This window comes from Oreochromis aureus, linkage group 10, assembly GCF_013358895.1.
Source record: "Oreochromis aureus strain Israel breed Guangdong linkage group 10, ZZ_aureus, whole genome shotgun sequence".
NCBI classification, from domain to species: domain Eukaryota; kingdom Metazoa; phylum Chordata; class Actinopteri; order Cichliformes; family Cichlidae; genus Oreochromis; species Oreochromis aureus.
The window spans coordinates 2,754,841-2,778,682 of record NC_052951.1 but is presented as its reverse complement, the minus strand read 5'-3'; the positions used below and the strand labels follow the sequence as shown (position 1 = coordinate 2,778,682).

At 44.9% G+C, this 23,842-nt stretch overlaps 1 protein-coding gene and 1 long non-coding RNA gene across 5 annotated transcripts; both read left to right on the top strand.

The window, feature by feature from the left end:
* The first annotated feature begins 164 nt into the window (after positions 1–164).
* On the top strand, positions 165–5,469 carry LOC116320592 (coiled-coil domain-containing protein 1-like). 3 transcript variants are annotated; one of them, XR_005614526.1, is made up of 3 exons: positions 165–447; positions 2,086–2,791; positions 4,898–5,469. XR_005614526.1 is itself a non-coding variant. In XM_039617983.1 (2 exons), the coding sequence occupies exons 1-2, from the start codon at positions 408–410 to the stop codon at positions 2,718–2,720; spliced, it is 675 nt and encodes a 224-aa protein (XP_039473917.1). In that variant the 5' UTR covers positions 165–407; the 3' UTR covers positions 2,721–3,031. The 3 variants fall into 3 exon arrangements, 1 of the variants encoding a protein (XP_039473917.1); XR_004199464.2 differs by lacking the exons at positions 165–447; positions 2,086–2,791 and adding exons at positions 3,042–4,325; positions 4,445–4,768; XM_039617983.1 differs by lacking the exon at positions 4,898–5,469 and having other exon boundaries at positions 2,086–3,031.
* Positions 5,470–5,839: 370 nt separating this feature from the next.
* On the top strand, positions 5,840–12,938 carry LOC120442160. 2 transcript variants are annotated; one of them, XR_005614528.1, is made up of 5 exons: positions 5,840–5,866; positions 5,986–6,306; positions 6,436–7,407; positions 7,527–7,849; positions 11,409–12,938. It is a non-coding gene; the product is annotated as an uncharacterized LOC120442160 (long non-coding RNA). The 2 variants fall into 2 exon arrangements; XR_005614527.1 differs by having other exon boundaries at positions 11,379–12,938.
* The last annotated feature ends 10,904 nt before the right edge of the window (positions 12,939–23,842 follow it).

The following is a 23,842-nucleotide window of genomic DNA, read 5'->3' as shown; positions in this document are numbered from 1 at the left end:
CCATCTCGTGGCCTCTTTCTGTCACTATAATACCTTCAAAACTTTGTAAAAAATGCTTCACCTGTAAAAGCTTCAAAGTGACCCGTGACGTTTTTTCACCAGCAGAACGTTGAGCAGCTTCAGTCGATGACGTCACCGAAGAGTCAGAACGCAAAACTACAAAGTTAACCTGTGACGTTCATCTCATCGTCATTATATTTGGATGTAGTTGGTGGATAAATATCAGTTAACAGTTGGCAGCGTTCAGTGGCGATTACTCTACATTTACTCCGCGTTTTTAAAGAGCTAAACGATTTCACAGCATTTTAAGGACTGTGTCATAACTTTGGATAAGTTTGAAACCAGTCAGCTAAAGTTTGAGAGCTGTACTGCTTTAGTTTCCTGCAGGCTGTTTTCATCCCAGAAGAATGGACAGAGGAGACGGACGACAAGACGACCCGATTCAAAGTAAGAGCGTGATAGGTTGGAAGACTACTGTTATTCCCCATAGGCAGTACCAAAAAGCTCCATGCAGCTGTTATTCATAGGGTTCACAACAAAGCAACAGTGTATACAGATATTACTAATTCATATTAGGTGCCATAAGCATAAAAACGATGTAAATATGATAAGAAAATTGTTATTATTTTTGTCATGTTGCATTAATGGTTGTCATTTTATTAGTCCATTACTAATCGGCTACTGAGCCTTTCTGGGATCAATTGTTAGTGACTCCGTCCTCCACCAGGGTGCTTCCGCGCGCTGTCCTCTTTGCCGGTACCGGTCCGTGAGTCGTTTGGTACCGGGCCGCGAGAGTTGAGGCTCGGGTGTGAAATTTATGGTTTTCAGGGTTTTTATCGGTTTCCCTGGGTCTTTTCCCCTGGTGTAGTTGTCTTATTTTGAAATAACTATTTACGCGTTACCATAGCGACCAGAGAGCATTAAGGTGCAGAGAGGATCGGACGTTACTCTCAGTGTTGTTGGTGCATTTCAGGAGGTGCTGCTAATAAAGTTACACAGTGAATTCGAGTTTATTATTATATTTACAAAATACCACCCTTTTTGTCTTGGTCGTATCATTTTATTTTGTTGTATTTATCCACCGACACCTTAAAGGCCGGTCTGTGAAAATACCGTCTGACATTAAACTGGTCCGTGGCGCACAAAAGGATGGGGACCGCTGGTGTACAGTACAGATCGCGTTTAGCTTGTCGAATTTACATACATCTTCAATCGCTAGCAGTGTGACTCTGTGCTGTACTGTATGTTTGTAAGTTTTCTCCCCATCAAACACAACAATGCAGACGAAACGTTTTGCACCGTCAAAGGCTCCTGCGGCTGCCTTTGGTTTCATTCTATAATACTGGACTTATGTTTCTACGAAGGTCTGAACTTTGGGAGTTTAAACAAAAGAGAAAAGTGTGAAAATGTTCATGGCTGTCTGAGAAAAGTGTATAAAGTGTGTAGTGAGGGGGTTTCCAGCCTTAAAACATCTATAATAATTGTAAAAAATAAAGTTGGCTACTTCTGATTTCACCTGTCGCGGGTTATTTTTGGAACGTAACTCCCGAGATAAACTACTGCATGATAGAGACAACTAAATATCACTTTCATGATTCTTTCCCCCGTTTTCAGGGGTGTGACAAGAGTGTGGTCTCTCTTTGCAGTTTTTCTCGTGGATTATCTGACAGTTTATTTCTACACATTTCTGAAGTTTTAAGGCCTCAGTCACACAAGCCCAGAGGCTGCTCTGACCCCTGAAAACATCCGTGTTACCACACGGTGCACTGGAAATACACATATGTCTCTTTATAAAAATGATTTAGACTTTTCACTTAATTATAACAAAATCCTAATAATTGAATTTAATAGTGCATTACAACAGTGAGTGAGGGCTGAGGAAAACACTGACATGAGGACATTTACACGTTGCTGCTCATCGACTAAAGCATTTTTTATTTGAAGGAGCAATCACACTGTAATAAGTGTAGTGGGCATATGTTTGTATGTTCCCTATGTAGTTATTTTGCATAAATTGGAATTTGTGGACAGTTTTCTCATCATATGAATGATAACAATAATATATTTCTCTGTTTGTTGTTGTAGGGGTACCAGTCGATGAACTGGTTTTTGAACTGCAACAGCGTCCGGATTTCGATGAAATTCGGCCGATGGTCCGCTGGCTTGAACTCGGTGTGTTGCGTGGCCTCTTAACTGAGGAAAACCTCCGTGTTCTGGGCCAAGTTATTCATCAAGTGCAACAAGATGATGATGAGGAGGACAGAGTTCAGGACAATGATGAAGAGGCTGAAAACGGAGAGGAGGAACAGGCTGATGTTCCAGTAGCGGGGATAGAAATAAATCCACCTCAGGAAGTAGAAGGACCCCGGGTCAATAACAGAGCAGAAATCCCAGCAGGAGAAATTGAAATACACCCGGCCCAGCAAGCAGAAGATGAAGTACTTGAAGAAATGAGGTGGTTCTGGGATGATGAGGAGGATGAGAGTGACAACGAAAGTGTCCCTGAGAGTGGTCCTGACAGTGACACTGACAACAACGACACTGATAACAACAACAATGACACTGATGAGAATGACGATGATGATGGTGGAGACATTGTTCAGGATGCCCCTGTGCCACTGCCCCCCAGCCCAGTGCCGGGAGGTTCAAGGAGGAGACCAAGGGAGGAGGAGGATGATGAAGAAGAAGATGGGGCACCCAGAAAACAACTCAAACTCTGATTTTTGCTCCTGGACATCTAGCAAACCCTTCAGAGGATTCAAAGATGTACGTTTCAGTGGCAGCTAAATCTGTGAGTCGTCTACATAACAATGAAATGAGATGCCATGTTTTTTAAAAATTGAACCCATAGGGAGCATATAAATTGAAAAAAGAACTGGGCCAAGAATGGACCCCTAGGGGACCCCACAAGTGAGTGAGGTTTTTGAGGATGATGGATCCCCCACTCTAACAGAAAAGCTTTGGTTGGACAGATAAGATTTAGACCACTCCAATGCAGTCCCTTTGACTCCGACAGTGTTCAGGCCGAGAGATAAGAATCCTATGATCTACTTTATCAAAGGCAGCACTGAGGTCTAATAGTATTAAACTGGCAGAATCTCCCAAGTCAGTAAAAGTGAAAAGGTCATTAAAACCTTTTAAAAGAGCAGTTTCAGTGCTGTGGTGGGCTTTAAAACCAGACCGAAATACTTCACTATTGCCATTTTTATCTCGAAAGGTCTGGAGCTGAAGAATAGGTTCCACCACAGCATGTTTAAAGTCAGCAGGGACACACCCAGACCGAAGACTGCTATTGACAAAAGACAGCAAACTCATACCCACAATGTCATAACATCTTATAGTAAATGAGATGGAACAACATCCAGAGTACAAGTACAGTGAAGATTTTGAAGCAATTCACCCGATGGTCCATTGGCTTCAAATCGGTCTGCTGCGCGGCCTCTTAACTGAAGAAAATCTCCGTGTTCTGGGCCAAGTTGTTAATCAACAGCAACAACATGATGTTGAGGAGGACAATCTTCAGAATGATGAGGAAGAGGCTGATAAGGAAGAGGGGAAAGAGGCTGATGTTCCAGCAGCAGACACAGAAATAAATCCACCTCAAGTTGAAGGACACTGGACCAATAACAGAGCAGAGATCCCAGCAGGAGAAATGGAAATAAACGTGGCCCAGCAAGCAGAAGATCCCATAGCTGAAGAAATGAGGTTATACTGGGATAACGAGGAGGCTGAGAGTGACAGTGTCCCTGAGAGTGGTCCTGACAGTGACCCCGATCACAGTGACACTGACGACAGCGACAGTGATGATGATGGAGCCAAGGGTGGAGGAGAATGATGAAGAGGAAGATGGGAGACCCAGAAAATGATCCAAACACTGAATTTTGCTCCTGGACACTCAGTGTTGCACCCATCCTCCAAACCCACAGTCCCCCGTCCTAACAAACTGAATCTCAGCTTTCCCCCTCTGACGCACTGACTTAGTTTCCTGCCACCAGCGACCTGTTGACCTGACTGCCACGTACCACCTGTGGATATCTGTTCAGCCTGTGACCCACTATGATTGTGCTTACAAGTGGAATGCAACAAGTGTGTGTTTCATACCACTGGTACCTTGTTAGGTGGTGATGATCGTGCTCTTACTGGTCGCAGTTATGGAGGGAGTGGTCCTATTGGTTGGCTCCCACATTAGGAAGGCGGGGTTGGGGCCTTCCTATTATCATTATGCCAACATTATTAATATGGTATAGTCTTCCTCCCCTTTTTCCTTCCTGCTGTCACCAAATGCTTGCTCATCGGGGCTCAAACTCATCAGCAACCAGCTGCAGGTATGCTGCCTTGACTGATCATTATACCTTACAGTGATGTCACTTATGGTCCTAATAACTTGTTTCAGAGTGATTGACTGTTTGTTGGAATATAATATCTATTGTGTTTCTTTCTACAGAGGAGCTTGCATCCACTAAGAGCAGCAGGAACAAAGTCAGGAAACAAATGCTCCGAAGGAAAAAGTGAAAAACCTCAAAGCAAACAGACACTCAAAGAAAGGAAGACGAAGAAGAGAAAGGAAAGGAGGCAAAACAAAAGACGAGAGAAGAAATTCACTGAAACATCACTTGATGATTGCACAAAAACTCAGATCTGCCAAACGGTACACCTTGCACAAAGCTTTGGACCTCATTACAGCACCAGTTGAAGATGGAGGTTTGGTCCACTCATCCAGTCTGGGTTCTGCCAACTTCATTGAAGGGATAGATCTTTGCCATGAAATGTATGCATATATTCATTAATATTGTTTCTATGTTCCCTATGTAGTTATCTTGCACAAATTGGAATTTGTGGACGGTTTTGGCATCATGTCAGTGACAACAATAATATATTTCTCTATTTGTTGTTGTAGGGGTAGCAGTCGATGAACCGGTTTTTGAACTGCTGCAGTATCCAGATTTTGAAGCAATTCACCCGATGGTCCACTGGCTTGAGATCGGTCTGTTGCGCAGCCTCTTAACTTAAGAAAACCTCCGTATTATGGGTCAAGTTATTAATCAACTGCAACAAGATGATGATGAGGAGGACAATCTTCAGAAGGATGAGGCTGATGAGAAAGAGGCTGATGTTCCAGCAGCAGGCATAGAAATAAATCCACCTCAAGTTGAAGAACCCTGGGTCAATAACAGAGCAGAGATCCCAGCAGGAGAAATGGAAATAAACCCGGCCCAACAAGCTGAAGATCCCATAGCTGAAGAAATGAGGTCATTCTGGGATAACGAGGAGGCTGAGAGTGACAGTGTCCCTGAGAGTGGTCCTGACAGTGACCCCGATCACAGTGACACTGACGACAGCGACAGTGATGATGATGGAGCCAAGGGTGGAGGAGAATGATGAAGAGGAAGATGGGAGACCCAGAAAATGATCCAAACACTGAATTTTGCTCCTGGACACTCAGTGTTGCACCCATCCTCCAAACCCACAGTCCCCGTCCCTAACAAACTGAATCTCAGCTTTCCCCTCTGACGCACTGACTTAGTTTCCTGCCACCAGCGACCTGTTGACCTGACTGCCACGTACCACCTGTGGATATCTGTTCAGCCTGTGACCCACTATGATTGTGCTTACAAGTGGAATGCAACAAGTGTGTGTTTCATACCACTGGTACCTTGTTAGGTGGTGATGATCGTGCTCTTACTGGTCGCAGTTATGGAGGGAGTGGTCCTATTGGTTGGCTCCCACATTAGGAAGGCGGGGTTGGGGCCTTCCTATTATCATTATGCCAACATTATTAATATGGTATAGTCTTCCTCCCTTTTTCCTTCCTGCTGTCACCAAATGCTTGCTCATCGGGCTCAAACTCATCAGCAACCAGCTGCAGGTATGCTGCCTTGACTGATCATTATACCTTACAGTGATGTCACTTATGGTCCTAATAACTTGTTTCAGAGTGATTGACTGTTTGTTGGAATATAATATCTATTGTGTTTCTTTCTACAGAGGAGCTTGCATCCACTAAAAGCAGCAGGAACAAAGTCAGGAAACAAATGCTCCGAAGGAAAAAGTGAAAAACCTCAAAGCAAACAGACACTCAAAGAAAGGAAGACGAAGAAGAGAAAGGAAAGGAGGCAAAACAAAAGACGAGAGAAGAAATTCACTGAAACATCACTTGATGATTGCACAAAAACTCAGATCTGCCAAACGGTACACCTTGCACAAAGCTTTGGACCTCATTACAGCACCAGTTGAAGATGGTTTGGTCCACTCATCTGGTCTGGGTTCTGCCAACTTCATTGAAGGGATAGATCTTTGCCATGAAATGTATGCATATATTCATTAATATTGTTTCTATGTTCCCTATGTAGTTATCTTGCACAAATTGGAATTTGTGGACGGTTTTGGCATCATGTCAGTGACAACAATAATATATTTCTCTATTTGTTGTTGTAGGGGTAGCAGTCGATGAACCGGTTTTTGAACTGCTGCAGTATCCAGATTTTGAAGCAATTCACCCGATGGTCCACTGGCTTGAGATCGGTCTGTTGCGCAGCCTCTTAACTTAAGAAAACCTCCGTATTATGGGTCAAGTTATTAATCAACTGCAACAAGATGATGATGAGGAGGACAATCTTCAGAAGGATGAGGCTGATGAGAAAGAGGCTGATGTTCCAGCAGCAGGCATAGAAATAAATCCACCTCAAGTTGAAGAACCCTGGCTCAATAACAGAGCAGAGATCCCAGCAGGAGAAATGGAAATAAACCCGGCCCAACAAGCTGAAGATCCCATAGCTGAAGAAATGAGGTCATTCTGGGATAACGAGGAGGCTGAGAGTGACAGTGTCCCTGAGAGTGGTCCTGACAGTGACCCCGATCACAGTGACACTGACGACAGCGACAGTGATGATGATGGAGCCAAGGGTGGAGGAGAATGATGAAGAGGAAGATGGGAGACCCAGAAAATGATCCAAACACTGAATTTTGCTCCTGGACACTCAGTGTTGCACCCATCCTCCAAACCCACAGTCCCCCGTCCTAACAAACTGAATCTCAGCTTTCCCCCTCTGACGCACTGACTTAGTTTCCTGCCACCAGCGACCTGTTGACCTGACTGCCACGTACCACCTGTGGATATCTGTTCAGCCTGTGACCCACTATGATTGTGCTTACAAGTGGAATGCAACAAGTGTGTGTTTCATACCACTGGTACCTTGTTAGGTGGTGATGATCGTGCTCTTACTGGTCGCAGTTATGGAGGGAGTGGTCCTATTGGTTGGCTCCCACATTAGGAAGGCGGGGTTGGGGCCTTCCTATTATCATTATGCCAACATTATTAATATGGTATAGTCTTCCTCCCCTTTTTCCTTCCTGCTGTCACCAAATGCTTGCTCATCGGGGCTCAAACTCATCAGCAACCAGCTGCAGGTATGCTGCCTTGACTGATCATTATACCTTACAGTGATGTCACTTATGGTCCTAATAACTTGTTTCAGAGTGATTGACTGTTTGTTGGAATATAATATCTATTGTGTTTCTTTCTACAGAGGAGCTTGCATCCACTAAGAGCAGCAGGAACAAAGTCAGGAAACAAATGCTCCGAAGGAAAAAGTGAAAAACCTCAAAGCAAACAGACACTCAAAGAAAGGAAGACGAAGAAGAGAAAGGAAAGGAGGCAAAACAAAAGACGAGAGAAGAAATTCACTGAAACATCACATCACATTCCACAAAAACCCAGATCTGCCAAACGGTACACCTTGCACAAAGCTTTGGACCTCATTACAGCACCAGTTGAAGATGGAGGTTTGGTCCACTCATCTGGTCTGGGTTCTGCCAACTTCATTGAAGGGATAGATCTTTGCCATGAAATGTATGCATATATTCATTAATATTGTTTGAGTTAGAGAAATGCAGGAAAAAATCATCTGCAAATATGCATCCATCCATCTTCATCCGCTTTATCCGAGACCGGGGCGCGGGGGCAGCAGCCTAAGCAGAGAAGCCCAGACCTCCCTCTCCCCAGCCACCTCCTCCAGCTTATCCGGGGGAACACCAAGGTGTTCCCAGGCCAGCCGAGAGATATAATCTCTCCAGCGTGTCCTGGGTCTGCCCTGGGCCTTCTCCCGTGGGACATGCCCGAACACCTCACCCAGGAGGCGCCCAGGAGGCATCCTTGTCAGATGCCCGAACCACCTCAGCTGGCTCCTTTCGACGTGGAGGAGCAGCGGCTCTACTCTGAGCCCCTCCCGGATGGCCGAACTTCTCACCCTATCTCTAAGGGAGAGGCCAGCCACCCTTCGGAGGAAGCTCATTTCTGCCGCTTGTATCCGCGATCTCGTTCTTTCGGTCACTACCCACAGCTTGTGGCCATAGGTGAGGGTAGGGACGTAGATCGACCGGTAAATTGAGAGCTTCGCTTTTACACTCAGCTCCCTCTTCACCATGACGGACCGGTGCAGCGTCCGCATCACTGCAGCCGCAGCACCAATCCGTCTGTCGATCTCCGGCTCCCTTCTCCCATCACTCGCGAACAAGACCCCGAGATACTTGAACTCCTTCACTTGGGGCAGGAACTCATCCCCGACCCGGAGTGGGGACTCCACCCTTTTCCGGCTGAGAACCATGGCCTCAGATTTGGAGGTGCTTATCCTCATTCCCGCTGCTTCACACTCGGCTGCGAACCGCTCCAGTGCGAGCTGGAGGCCTTCACCCGATGAAGCCAACAGAACCACATCATCCGCAAAAAGCAGAGATGAGATTCTGAGGCCACCAAAGTGAAAGCCCTCCGCCACTTGGCTGCGCCTAGAAATCCTGTCCATAAAAATTATGAACAGAACCGGTGACAAAGGGCAGCCCTGGCGGAGCCCATCACCCACCGGGAACGAGTCCGACTTATTGCCGGCAATGCGAACCAAGCTCTTGCAACAGTTGTATAGGGATCGAATGGCCCGTAGCAATGGGCCAGACACCCCATACTCCCGCAGCACCTCCCACAGGACACCCCGAGGGACACGGTCGAATGCCTTCTCCAAGTCCACAAAACACATGTAGACTGGTTGGGCAAACTCCCATGCACCCTCAAGTATCCTTGAGAGGATAAAGAGCTGGTCCAGTGTTCCGCGACCAGGACGAAAACCGCATCGTTCCTCCTGTATCTGAGGTTTGACTAGCGGACGAACTCTCCTTTCCAGCACCCTGGCATAGACTTTCCCAGGGAGGCTGAGGAGTGTGATCCCCCTGTAGTTGGAACACACCCTCCGGTCCCCCTTCTTAAAGATGGGGACCACCACCCCGGTCTGCCAGTCCAGGGGTACTGCCCCTGATCTCCACGCAACATTCCAGAGGCGTGTCAACCAGGACAGCCCTACAACGTCCAGAGCCTTCAGGAACTCGGGGCGGACCTCATCAACACCAGGGGCTCTGCCACCGAGGAGTTGTTTAACTGCCTCAGTGACCTCGCCCCCGGAAATTGGCGGGTCATTCACCTCATCCCCAGACTCTGCTTCCTCCTCGGAAGACGTGTCAGTGGGATTAAGGAGGTCCTCGAAGTATTCCTTCCACCGCCTGACAATTTTCTCAGTCGACGTCAGCAGCGCTCCGCCAGCACTATACACAGTGCAGGTAGAGCACCGCTTTCCCCTCCTGAGACGCCTGACGGTTTGCCAGAATCTCTTCGAGGCAGTCCGAAAGTCTTTTTCCATGGCCTCTCCGAACTCCTCCCACACTCGAGTTTTTGCTTCAGCCACTGCCCGAGCCGCATTCCGCTTGGCCTGTCGATACCTGTCGGCTGCCTCTGGAGTCCCACAGGCTAGCCAAGCCCGATAGGACTCCTTCTTCAGCCTGGTGGCTCCCTTCACCTCTGGTGTCCACCATTTGGTTCGGGGATTACCACCACAGCAGGCACCAACCACCTTGCGGCCGCAGCTCAATGCAGCAGCTTCGGCGATGGAGACGCTGAACATGGTCCATTTGGACTCAATGTCCCCAGTCTCCCTCGGAATGCTGTTGAAGCTTTGCCGGAAGGTGTGCATTGAAGATCTCGCGGACTGGGGCCTCTGCTAGGCGTTCCCAGCACACCCTCACTACGCGTTTAGGTGCACCGGGTCTGTCCAGCGTCCTCCCCCGCCACCTGATCCAACTCACCACCAGGTGGTGATCAGTTGACAGCTCAGCCCCTCTCTTTACCCGAGTGTCCAGAACATATGGTCGCAGGTCTGGTGATACGATTACAAAATCGATCATTGACCTGCGGCCTAGGGCGTCCTGGTGCCACATGCACTTATGGACACTCTTATGTTCGAACAAGGTGTTCGTTATAGCCAAACTGTGATTTACACAGAAGTCCAATAACAAAACACCGCTCGGGTTCAGATCAGGGAGGCCGTTCCTCCCAATCACGCCCCTCCAGGTCTCGCTGTCGTTACCCACGTGAGCATTGAAGTCTCCCAGCAGGACCACAGAGTCTCCAAGTGGAGCACCTTCCAGCACCCCCCCCCCCCCAGGGACTCTAAGAAGGCTGGGTACTCTGAACTGCCACTCGGCGCATAAGCGCAGATGACAGTCAGGACCCGTTCCCCGACCCTAAGGCGCAGGGAACAAACCCTCTCATCCACCGGGAAAAATCACAACGTACCGGCAGCAAGCCGAGGGGATATTAGAATACCCACCCCAGCCCGCTGCCTCTCACCAGGGGCAACTCCAGACTGAGACAGAGTCCAGCCCCTCTCAAGGAGACTGGTTCCAGAGCCCAAGCCATGCGTAGAGGTGAGCCCGACTACATCTAGCTGGTACCTCTCAACCTCACGCACTAACTCAGGCTCCTTCCCCACCGGAGAGGTGACATTCCATGTCCCTATTGCCAGTCTTGGCAGCCGGGGATCAGTCCGCCAGGGCCTCCGCTCCTGGCTGCTGCCTGGCACACAATGCACCCGACCCCTATGGCGCCTCCTGCGGGTGGTGGGCCTGCGGGAGGATGGGCCCATGTCTCCTCTTCGGGCTGTGCCCGGCCGGGCCCCATGGGAAATGCCACCAGACGCTCGCCCTCGGGCACCCTCCACGGGCCTGGCTCCAGGGCGGGGCCCCGGTAACCCTATCCCGGGCAGGGTAAACTGTTCCCTCGATGTTCTCTTCATAAGGGTCTTCTGAGTCGCTCTTTGTCTGGTCCCTCACCCAGGACCAATTTGCCATGGGAGACCCTACCAGGGGGCAAAAGCCCCCAGACAACATAGCCCCTGGGATCCCTGGGACACACAAACCCCTCCACCACGATAAGGTAGCAATTCACGGAGAGGAACTATTATTATTATTATTATTATTATTATTATTATTATTATTATTATCATCATTATTATTATTATGCATCACTATTATTATTATTATATAACTCTTGTGCTGGACAGAACACAATGGATAACTTCTTCCATGTGCAGTGTTGATGATGTTGAAGAAGAAGAAACTGGGGTCTCCAGCTCCACTGAGGCAGCCATTAACCAGGAGGTAAGGTAGATGGAGAGGAAGCATAGTAGCAGCCAAAGACAGAAGAGCCCTGAAGCAGTACATAAGTCCACATTTTCTGTATTTGTCCTGTTGCCTTTGTAATTGGTGATGTCTTTCAGGCCCTCCCATACCTTTCTGGAGTTGTTATCAGAGAGGTGATCTGATAGCTTGTTTGAATAGTCCAGTTTTGCTGCTCTGCTCTACATGTCCTGGTCCACAGATTTGTATGTAGAGTTGCGTGCCTTTAACAATGCCTGAACCTTACTTGTCATCCAGGGTTTTACAGTTGGGGTAGACCCAGACCGCTTTTCCGTGGTGACAGTGTCAGTGCGTGACACAGCACTGCAGTTGTTTGAGTCTGTAGGTCATCGTGTTCATCATGTTGCTTCTATTTTTCTTGTTTCAATGTTTCTACTGTTAAGAATAATAGATTGCTTAATATACATCAGAGTTAAAGAGACTATAGTTTGGGATTGCTTGCAATATTACAATATGGCGGTTGATGGGTGTAAGAATACAAAATAGAAAATAGGCCTGGAATTGGAACAAAGAACTGGGGTGCAGGGCAGGAGGGCAATCACCCCCCACCCCCAGGGCAGGAAGCAAGAGTTACTGAGGGTGAGGGGCAGACAAAGGGCAAACGGACACTACCTTAAAAGGAGATGGGGGTTAGGTTTGGGGGATTTAATTGGTTGATGCATTTCTTTTGGTACCAAGTTGAACCTGCCAATTAGTTTTGGTATGATTTACCCTTCTAAGATGAAGAGCGTGCGTAGACATGACTTAACTAGGCTTTCTTATTTTTTACTTTCACAGTGCACTGAGTTTTGTTTGAAAATCTCTCTCGTTTGAGCAGGCCTGCATGATTGGAACTGAAAGCGCTACACAACATTTTGTCAGGAACGATTGAAGTGAGCTTCTCCACATTAAAATTGGCTCTGGAGAAAGCCACTTATTTGGGACACAACTAGATAGCAAGTCCCTGTCTAAAAGGATTCGGTGAGGTAATCCAGTCTAATTAACTTAATGCCACACGAGAGGTTCTGCTATCAGCAATAAACATGGAGGACTGACTGGACTGACAAATGTTTGACTGACTTGACGACTTGACACTGAGGCTCAAGATTGCACCTCCACCCAGACAGCAACAAAAGGGTGGATGTATGTATGTTTTTTTACAGGAGCAGGAGGATGAAAGCGACAGTTTTGCATCCGCTTATGGGATGGAACCAGCTTCCAGTTTGGATTCAGGAGACAGACACTATCTCTACTTTTTAGATTAGGCTTAAAACTTTCCTCTTTGCTAAAGCATATAGTTATGGCTGGATCAGGTGACCCTGAATCCTCCCTTAGTTATGCTGCAATAGGCATAGGCTACTGGGGGACTCCCATGATTTTCCTCTTCAGTCACCTTTCTCACTCAGTCTGTGTTAATAGACCTCTCTGCATTGAATCATATCTGTTATTAATCTCTGTCTCTCTTCCACAGCATGTCTTTATCCTGTCTTTCTTCTCTCACCCCAACCGGTCGCAGCAGATGGCCGCCCCTCCCTGAGCCTGGTTCTGCTGGAGGTTTCTTCCTGTTAAAAGGGAGTTTTTCCTTCCCACTGTCGCCAAAGTGCTTGCTCATAGGGGGTCATATGATTGTTGAGTTTTTCTCTGTATGTATTACTGTACGGTCGACCTTACAATATAAAGCGCCTTGAGGTGACTGTTGTTGTGATTTGGTGCTATATAAATAAAGATTTTTTAGTTGCCACTTTCTGTGTGTGCTTACCAACGGTGTGTTATTCCTGACCTTGTATTGCTTACAATACAAAGGTCATTGTGAGAAAGTGTGCATCCAGACGACCGGTGCTAACATCTACACCACTTTTTCCACAGCAGAGGGTAATCATGTGATTTGATCACGTGATTTACAGCAGGACACACCACTGGCTAATGTTTTTTCTTAACACAGGGTTACAGGCCTGGAGTGGAGCTACTCCAGGGGAGAAGCCCTGGAATTTTTAAGAGACAATATACATCTTTATTGTGCATTTCTAATTGTGTTGACTTGACGCATAGCAAGGACCATGCAGCAAAAGAGGGTTGTGCGTGGTAGTTTTCATTTTTAGAATTACAATTGACCAGAGTGTTTCGGAAGGAGATCATCCATAAGATGCAGACTGAGACCGAGAGAGAGAAGGCTTCAAGAGGACCAGCGAGAAGAAGGGACCATTCCAGGCACAGCTGACAGCCCAGGAAGTGGTTGAGGTCAAGGGTCGTGCCATTTGGGATCCTGCTAGTCATATGAGGAGATTTTTTTTTTTGAAGAAAAGTAAAATCCAAAAAAGGTGGAAGACGACAGGGGTGTATGACGTGCTCTGCCCCTTTCAACCTACAGCTGCGTTGGAACGGAAGAGAGATCAGCGATGGAATTATGACTCTTTAAACACCACAGACACAAGGAGCCTGGACCCTGATTAAAACTGACTGACAAATTACTTGTGCACATTTTTATAACAGTGAGACAGTTTCTTTAGTGTGCAGTAGATCCTCATTCTTCTCAGTAAGCAAAGATGATTGGACATGAACAAAAGGGGGTGAGAGAATAGCCAAGTAAGGGTGCACAGTGTGAACTTCTTCAAGTGTACAACGGTGTGGATGTGATATGCAGAATGTCAGGAAATAAATACTGTTATGAATGTGGTTCTTCATGGATGGAGGAATTAAGGTTGGAAGTGTATTCTGATTCTGAGACTGGTCACATTGTTTTTTGGGGGGTGTCTACTTCACACCACCCTATTCAAGCAGTTAAACACATGGAAGTGGGGGAAGCATTCGCACTGGGAGAATCTTACAGGTATTGGAGTCTGTTGTGCTTCTTTTGGCCATGGAGGAAGGAAACTTAGTTCTGCCCAGGATGAAGGAGAGGTGTGATGTGATCTCTCAGTGGAGAGGGGGGGAGTCAGAGTTGCCTAAATTCCCTGAAACTAACACCTCCTAGCACCCTGCTGAGATTTTCACAGGCCTTCAGCTCCGTTGTTCTCCTGCTTTTGTTGTGCAAACACACCCTCCCCCAAACCCCAACCAGGAGAGATTCAGAAGGTCTTTCCTTCCAATCATTTCAAGACTCTACAATAAGTACCTGCAGCGTACAATACACCATGGTAGTTTCTATGTGCAATATTTCTCATATGCAATATTACTTCTTGTCAATCCCTGTCACTACATTGCGTGCCTGTCCATAATGATATATACACAGTGTTGTACATATAATTATATATCCACTCTGTATATAATATACATACAGTCTATTTATACTTACATACACACATACATAAATTTATATATACATATATTTCAATACACGTGTCCATATTTATGTCTCCAGATTGTTTGCATAGTGCACTTTTTATACTGTACTCTTGGTACAGTTTTTATTTTTGCTGCTTTTGTCTTGCACTGTCCACTTTTCTGCAATGACAATGCTGATTTTCCACTTGTTGGTCTAATAAAGACAGATTTTCTTCGTTTGTGTGTGTGTGTGTGTGTGTGTGTGTGTGTGTGTGTGTGCAACATTTGCATTTGTTTACTCTGAGTAGCTCAGATCCAAGGCAGGCCAACCCTCTGCGTTACAACCTTCAGAAATGCCTGCCGTATCTATACAAAGGACACACATTCAAAATATATTGATACACAAGTCTGTTTTATTTTAAAGTGTTTCAAACTTTACAGCGTTTGCAGACCCAGTATCCATCATCCCTGCATTTGGCACAGGCGAATTTCTGACACAGATAAACCTGCTGCGATTCCTGTTGCAGCTGTCTTGCACCTGGCACGAGACACTGCCACCTCTAAGCACTGAAGCGGACAATACCTCTCGCTGTGCAGTGTCTTTTGCAAGTTGAGGAAGTTCTCGCCGGACTTTATTCACCATGCCCAGTAACGTTGTTTGCACTGCAGCAGTCTGTGCGACAGTAACAGTGAAGTAAAGAAATTGTCCGTTGTGACATTTCTCCCATCATTCAAAAACGGCTCCATCAGTTTCATGACCACGTTCTCTGCCTCTCACCCCAAGGGGTCCTTTCCCAAGTAAAGAGATGCATTGGAGACATATTTGGTCTCCAAATCCATGGCCATCCAGAACTTGATCCCAAATTTGTCTGGATTGGTTGCGATATACTGTGTGAATGGACAACAAACCTTGGTAGGGAACAGCTGTTCATCTATGGTCATGTGTTCTCCTGGATTGAAACTCTTAGCACTGTTTTTTAATTTTTGCTATTTTTATATGAACAGGAAGAGGAGAGAACATGCAAAGCTGGAGAGATCACACGTGTCACTCATGTCATTGTATTAGCAACTTTTCATTCTGTTTTCACACAATTTTTTATAAATTAAACAGACTTGTTTTTCCATATATTGTGAATGTGTGTCTTTCATATTTGCAGGTCAGTCAATGTGTGGGATATTTTGTAAAGATATGGCAGGCATTTTTGAGGGTTGTAAAACAGATTTTTCTCCTGCCTTGGATCTGAGCTACTCTGAGTGAACAAATGCAAATGTGCAATAGGTGGTTTGCACAACAAAAGCAGGAGGAAAATCGAGCTGACGACCTGTGAAAATCTCAGGGACTTGCGCCAGAAAATAAAAAAGTCAGTAATTCTAGGAGGTTTTAAGTTCAGGGGATTTACGCAAATTTGCGTAGGGTTAGCAAATCTAGTGTTAATATACATCAGAGTTAAAGAGACTATAGTTTGGGATTGCTTGCAATATTACAATATGGCGGTTGATGGATGTAAGAATACAAAATAGAAAATAGGCCTGGAATAGGAACAAAGAACTGGGGTGCAGGGCAGGAGGACAATCAACCCCGGAGACCAGAGACTATAACTGTAGCTGTTGTGTGAAACTCTTTAGATCAGCCTTTAGCATAGGACTGCATGCCAGGCAGTGTGCTGATCTCCAGATGCATCTGAAAGGAAAATGGGTAAAAAAAAGGACTGTGTAAAACATGGAAACATCTCTGCATGATCTCTACCAAGACAAAAAGAATCGGAGTGAGACCAGCATTGTCTCAACACTACGCATACACCATGCATATAGTTTACTCACATATATGTATACATATATAATTCAATTCAATTGTATTTATATAGCGCCAAATCACAACAACAGTCACCTCAAGGCGCTTTATATTGTAAGGTAGACCCTACAATAATACATACAGAGAAAAACCCAACAGTCATATGACCCCCTATGAGCAAGCATTTTGGCGACAGTGGGAAGGAAAAACTCCCTTTTAACAGGAAGAAACCTCCGGCAGAACCAGGCTCAGGGAGGGGCGGGGCCATCTGCTGCGACCGGTTAGGGTGAGAGAAGGAAGACAGGATGAAGACATGCTGTGGAAGAGAGACAGAGATTAATAACAAGTATTAGGGATGCAACGATACCAATTTTTTCAAACCGATCCGATACCGATACTTGGATCTGAGTACTTGCTGATACCGAGTACAAAAACCGATACTTCTACCACACACAAGTTAAACTTAACCAGTAGTAAAGAAACGACCCCAGACAACTCTTTAACCCAAACGAAACGTTTACTGAACGTAAGGGCAGAGACAAATACTGTACAACACATCCCTTTTTTAAACTCAAATGATATTCCAATTCCTTAACCAAATGAAATACACTGTATAAATGACATAATTCCCTTTCAAATTATATTAAACAACCCAACTTATGTTATCACGTTTTGGTAAGTGACTCACTAATATACACTCCAAAACACGTTATATAAATCCACTAAACACACAATATTCACACATGGGCCCCACACACACTCACACTTGTTGCAGGCCTGTTTGCTGCTCACGCCGGACGATGGAGAAAAATCCTCTTCTCCCCAGTAAGAGCACAAAAGTCTGACTTACAGTTCCGTTGCTCGGTAGGTCGCCGTTCACCAGTCCCACACTAAATCCACTCCCTGCGGACCCGATGCTGTCTCTGCTACAGCACGTTAGCGAGTCACTGTCCAGCTCTCTGACAGTCCATAGCGGCTGCCTCCTTGGCGAAGCCAAGCAGTCCGGGCTAGCCTTTAGCCTCGGCGGTCGTAGCTGGAAACACAGCACGGTGGTGCGACCATTGAAAGAAAAAGTCACTTCACCCACACTCTGTTGTGAAGCTCTCACACGGTCAGCTTTCTAGTCACACACTCTTTTGTGCTAGTTAACCTCAGTAAAACTAGCCGAGTCTCTCACTTTGGTTCAGCTAACCTCGTGCATCTCTCCATGCCGATACACAGGTCCCGTTTTATGCTACCTTCATGGGCCTCCAGAAAATTAGAACTCTGAAAAATATTTTAACTCCCTTCAGAGTTACATACCATAAAATAATACTTTTATGATTAACATAACAGTTTGATTGCTCTAATTACCTGTATTTACCTTGTGACATATTACAGGGCAAATTACATTTAGGGTAGAGTTACATCACATAACATCAACTGTGAACACCTTATGTTACTGTGGCGTTTAAGTCCATGGGAATTATGAGAATTCCCATCCGGGCTACATTAGTATCGGTTCATGGTATCGGTTAACTTTTACGAGTACGAGTACGCACACATTTTACAGTATCGGCCCCGATACCCGATACCAGTATCGGTATCGGTGCATCCCTAACAAGTATGATTCAGCAGAGAGGTCTATTAACACATGTAAATGCATCATGGGAATCCCCGGCAGCCTACACCTATTGCAGCATAACTAAGGGAGGATTCAGGGTCACCTGGTCCAGCCCTAACTACAGTGGCTTGCAAAAGTATTCGGCCCCCTTGAACTTTTCCACATTTTGTCACATTACAGCCACAAACATGAATCAATGTTATTGGAATTCCAGGTGAAAGACCAATACAAAGTGGTGTACACGTGAGAAGTGGAACGAAAATCATACATGATTCCAAACATTTTTTATAAATAAATAACTGCAAAGTGGGGTGTGCGTAATTATTCAGCCCCCTGAGTCAATACTTTGTAGAACCACCTTTTGCTGCAATTCCAGCTGCCAGTCTTTTAGGGTATGTCTCTACCAGCTTTGCACATCTACAGACTGAAATCCTTGCCCATTCTTCTTTGCAAAACAGCTCCAGCTCAGTCAGATTAGATGGACAGCGTTTGCGAACAGCAGTTTTCAGATCTTGCCACAGATTCTCGATTGGATTTAGACGCCAGACAGGTCAGGGATAAAGTTATTGAGAAATTTAAAGCAGGCTTAGGCTACAAAAAGATTTCCCAAGGCTTGAACATCCCACGGAGCACTGTTCAAGCCATCATTCAGAAATGGAAGGAGTATGGCACAACTGTAAACCTACCAAGACAAGGCCGTCCACCTAAACTCACAGGCCGAACAAGGAGAGCGCTGATCAGAAATGCAGCCAAGAGGCCCATGGTGACTCTGGACGAGCTGCAGAGATCTACAGCCTCAGGTGGGGGAATCTGTCCATAGGACAACTGTTAGTCGTGCACTGCACAAAGTTGGCCTTTATGGAAGAGTGGCAAGAAGAAAGCCATTGTTAACAGAAAACCATAAGAAGTCCCGTTTGCAGTTTGCCACAAGCCATGTGGGGGACACAGCAAACATGTGGAAGAAGGTGCTCTGGTCAGATGAGACCAAAATGGAACTTTTTGGCCAAAATGCAAAACGCTATGTGTGGTGGAAAACTAACACTGCACATCACTCTGAACACACCATCCCCACTGTCACATATGGTGGTGGCAGCATCATGCTCTGGGGGTGCTTCTCTTCAGCAGGGACAGGGAAGCTGGTCAGAGTTGATGGGAAGATGGATGGAGCCAAATACAGGGCAATCTTGGAAGAAAACCTCTTGGAGTCTGCAAAAGACTTGAGACTGGGGTGGAGGTTCACCCTAAACATAAAGCCAGAGCAACAATGGAATGGTTTAAAACAAAACATATCCATGTGTTAGAATGGCCCAGTCAAAGTCCAGATCTAAATCCAATCGAGAATCTGTGGCAAGATCTGAAAACTGCTGTTCACAAACGCTGTCCATCTAATCTGACTGAGCTGGAGCTGTTTTGCAAAGAAGAATGGGCAAGGATTTCAGTCTGTAGATGTGCAAAGCTGGTAGAGACATACCCTAAAAGACTGGCAGCTGTAACTGCAGCAAAAGGTGGTTCTACAAAGTATTGACTCAGGGGCCGAATACTTTTGCAGGCCACTGTATATGCTTTATCAAAAAGGAAACTTTGAAGCCTAATCTTAAAAGTAGAGATAGTGTCTGTCTCCTGAATCCAAACTGGAAGCTGGTTCCACAGAAGAGGGGCCTGAAAACTGAAGGCTCTGCCTCCCATTCTACTTTTAAATACTCTAGGAACAGCAAGTAGGCCTGCAGTGTGAGAGCGAAGTGCTCTAATAGGGTGATATGGTACTACAAGGTCATTAAGATAAGATGGGGCCTGATTATTTAAGACCTTGTATGTGAGGAGCAGGATTTTGAATTCTGCATTTAACAGGAAGCCAATGAAGGGAAGCCAAAACAGTAGAAATCTGCTCTCTCTTTCTAGTCCCTGTCAGGACTCTTGCAGCAGCATTTTGGATTAACTGAAGACTTTTCAGGGAGTTTTTAGGACATCCTGATAATAATGAATTACAGTAGTCCAGCCTGGAAGTAATAAATGCATGAACTAGTTTTTCAGCGTCACTCTGAGACAGGATATTTCTAATTTTAGAGATGTTGTGCAAATGGAAGAAAGCAGTCTTGCATATTTGTTTAATATGTGCGTTGAAGGACATGTCCTGGTCAAAAATGACTCCAAGATTCCTCACAGCATTACTGGAGGCCAAGGTAATGCCATCCAGAGTAAGAATCTGGTTAGATACCATATTTCTAAGATTTTCAGGGCCGAGTACAATAACCTCAGTTTGATCTGAATTAAGAAGCACAGGTTCTCAATGGGGTTCAGATCAGGTGAACAAGGAGGCCATGTCATTAGTTTTTCTTCTTTTATACCCTTTCTTGCCAGCCATGCTGTGGAGTACTTGGACGCGTGTGATGGAGCATTGTCCTGCATGAAAATCATGTTTTTCTTGAAGGATGCAGACTTCTTCCTGTACCACTGCTTGAAGAAGGTGTCTTCCAGAAACTGGCAGTAGGACTGGGAGTTGAGCTTGACTCCATCCTCAACCCGAAAAGGCCCCACAAGCTCATCTTTGATGATACCTGCCCAAACCAGTACTCCACCTCCACCTTGCTGGCGTCTGAGTCGGACTGGACCTCTCTGCCCTTTACCAATCCAGCCACGGGCCCATCCATCTGGCCCATCAAGACTCACTCTCATTTCATCAGTCCATAAAACCTTAGAAAAATCAGTCTTGAGATATTTCTTGGCCCAGTCTTGACGTTTCAGCTTGTGTGTCTTGTTCAGTGGTGGTCGTCTTTCAGCCTTTCTTACCTTGGCCATGTCTCTGAGTATTGCACACCTTGTGCTTTTGGGCACTCCAGTGATGTTGCAGCTCTGAAATATGGCCAAACTGGTGGCAAGTGGCATCTTGGCAGCTGCACGCTTGACTTTTCTCAGTTCATGGGCAGTTATTTTGCGCCTTGGTTTTTCCACACGCTTCTTGCGACCCTGTTGACTATTTTGAATGAAACGCTTGATTGTTCGATGATCACGCTTCAGAAGCTTTGCAATTTTAAGACTGCTGCATCCCTCTGCAAGATATCTCACTATTTTTGACTTTTCTGAGCCTGTCAAGTCCTTCTTTTGACCCATTTTGCCAAAGGAAAGGAAGTTGCCTAATAATTCTGCACACCTGATATAGGGTATTGATGTCATTAGACCACACCCCTTCTCATTACAGAGATGCACATCACCTAATATGCTTAATTGGTAGTAGGCTTTCGAGCCTATACAGCTTGGAGTAAGACAACATGCATGAAGAGGATGATGTGGACAAAATACTCATTTGCCTAATAATTCTGCACTCCCTGTTTAATGTAAATAGAATTGGTCCTAGCACTGAACCCTGTGGAACACCATAATTGACCTTAGTGTGTGAAGAGGACTCTCCATTTACATGTACAAATTGGAGTCTATTAGATAGATATGATACAAACCACTGCAGCACAGTACCTGTAATACCTACAGCATGTTCTAATCGCTCTAATAGGATATTATGATCAACAGTATCGAACGCTGCACTGAGGTCTAGCAGGACAAGCACAGAGATGAGTCCACTGTCAGAGGCCATAAGAAGATCATTTGTAACCTTCACTAAAGCTGTTTCTGTGCTGTGATGAGCTCTGAAACCTGACTGAAACTCTTCAAATAAGCCATTCCTCTGCAGATGATCTGTTAGCTGTTTGACAACTACTCTTTCAAGGATGTTTGATATGAAAGGAAGGTTGGAGATTGGCCTGTAATTAGCTAAGACAGCTGGGTCTAGAGATGCTTTTTAAGTAAAGGTTTAACTACAGCCAGCTTGAAGGCCTGTGGTACATAGCTGATTATTAGAGATAGGTTGATCATATTTAAGATCGAAGAATTAATTAATGGCAGGACTTCTTTGAGCAGTTTTGTAGGAATGGGGTCTAAAAGACACGTTGATGGTTTGGAGGAAGTAATTATTGAAGTTAACTCAGAAAGATCAATTGGAGAAAAAGAGTCTAACTTAACATCAATGGTACTAAAAGTAGCTGTAGATAATATTACATCTGTGGGATGATTATTGGTAATTTTTCTCTAATGATAAAAATTTTATTTGTGAAGAAGTTCATGAAGTCATTACTAGTTAACGTTAAAGGGATTGTTGGCTCAGTAGAGCTCTGACTGTTTGTCAGCCTGGCTACAGTGCTGAAGAGAAACCTGGGGTTGTTCTTATTTTCTTCAATCAGTGACGAATAGTAAGATGTTCTGGCTTTGCGGAGGGCTTTCTTATAAAGCAACAAACTATTTCTCCAGGCTAAATGATGATCCTCTAAATTTGTGACACGCCATTTCCTCTCCAGCTTACGAGTTATCTGCTTTAGGCTACGTGTTTGAGAATTATACCACAGAGTCAGGTACTTCTGGTTTGAGGCCTTAGTTTTCACAGGAGCTACAGTATCCAGAGTCGTACGTAGTGAGGAGGTACAATTATCAACAAGATGATCGACCTCTGTTGGAGTAGCGTTCAGGTAGCTGCTCTGCTCTATGTTGGTACAGGGCATTGAAGATGATAACAGTGGGTGGATTATATTCTTAAACTTAGTTACAGCACTTTCAGAAAGACATCTACTGTGATAAAGTCTACTCTCCACTGCTGTGTAATCAATTATTGTAAATGTGAATGTTATCAGGAAATGATCAGACAGCAGAGGGTTTTCAGGAAACACTGTTAAATGTTCAGTTTCTATGCCATATGTAATTTTTTTTCCATTCTCTTTTTTTATTATTTTGAATTTACCAAAAACAAAAGTATACATTTTTTTAATAGGGAACATAAAATAAAACACAAACTGTATAAACAAGAATAAACAAAAAACAAGGGGTGTACCTACTAGTTAACATATGAATATAACAATTCAAAAATATAAGATGCAGGATTACGGAGGTTCATACAAATTCGAGACGCCTCGACAGAAGGTAATGTTTCCATTTGTCCCAAATCTCAACAAATGTGTCATATTGAAATCTGTTAGAGAATGTCATTTTTTCCATTTTAAACAACCCATAAACAACCTCATGCCCGTCATTTAGTGACAGAATTTTTACACTTAGCCATTTCTTAGTGATAGTCTTTCGGGCAGCCACACTCAAAATGCCATATAACAGCTTGATCACTTTATCCACAATACTGAGTATAAACATCCAAACAAGAGTTCGTCCCAATTAAAGGGAAGTTGCATACTAAGAATAGTCTGTAACTCAGAATGAACCGAAACCCAAAAAGTGTTTATCAATGGACAGGACCAAAACAAGTGGAGGTGCTTTACTCCTTGGGCCCCACAGTTTCTCCAGCTGCTGGAGGAGTTGGAATAATGTTTACTTTGTGCAGGTGTAATAAAAAATCTGCAAAGACTCTTTCAGCCAAAACACCTCCTTATATTAGAGCTAGAGATTCTCCACTATAAAGCACATTGCTGATACCAAATGTCATTTGAGATTACCATATTTGTTTCCCTTTCCCATTTTTGTTTGATGTAAATTGTATTCAAATTCTTAACCTCCTGTAAACCCTTATACAGTCTAGAAATCACTTTGAGACCAGGATGCCTTAACAAATATATTCAGAACAGGAAGAGAGAAAAGATCTGTTCTCTTGGGTATAAAGTTATGTAAATGATGCGGGATTTGGAGAAACCTGAAAAAATCTGTCT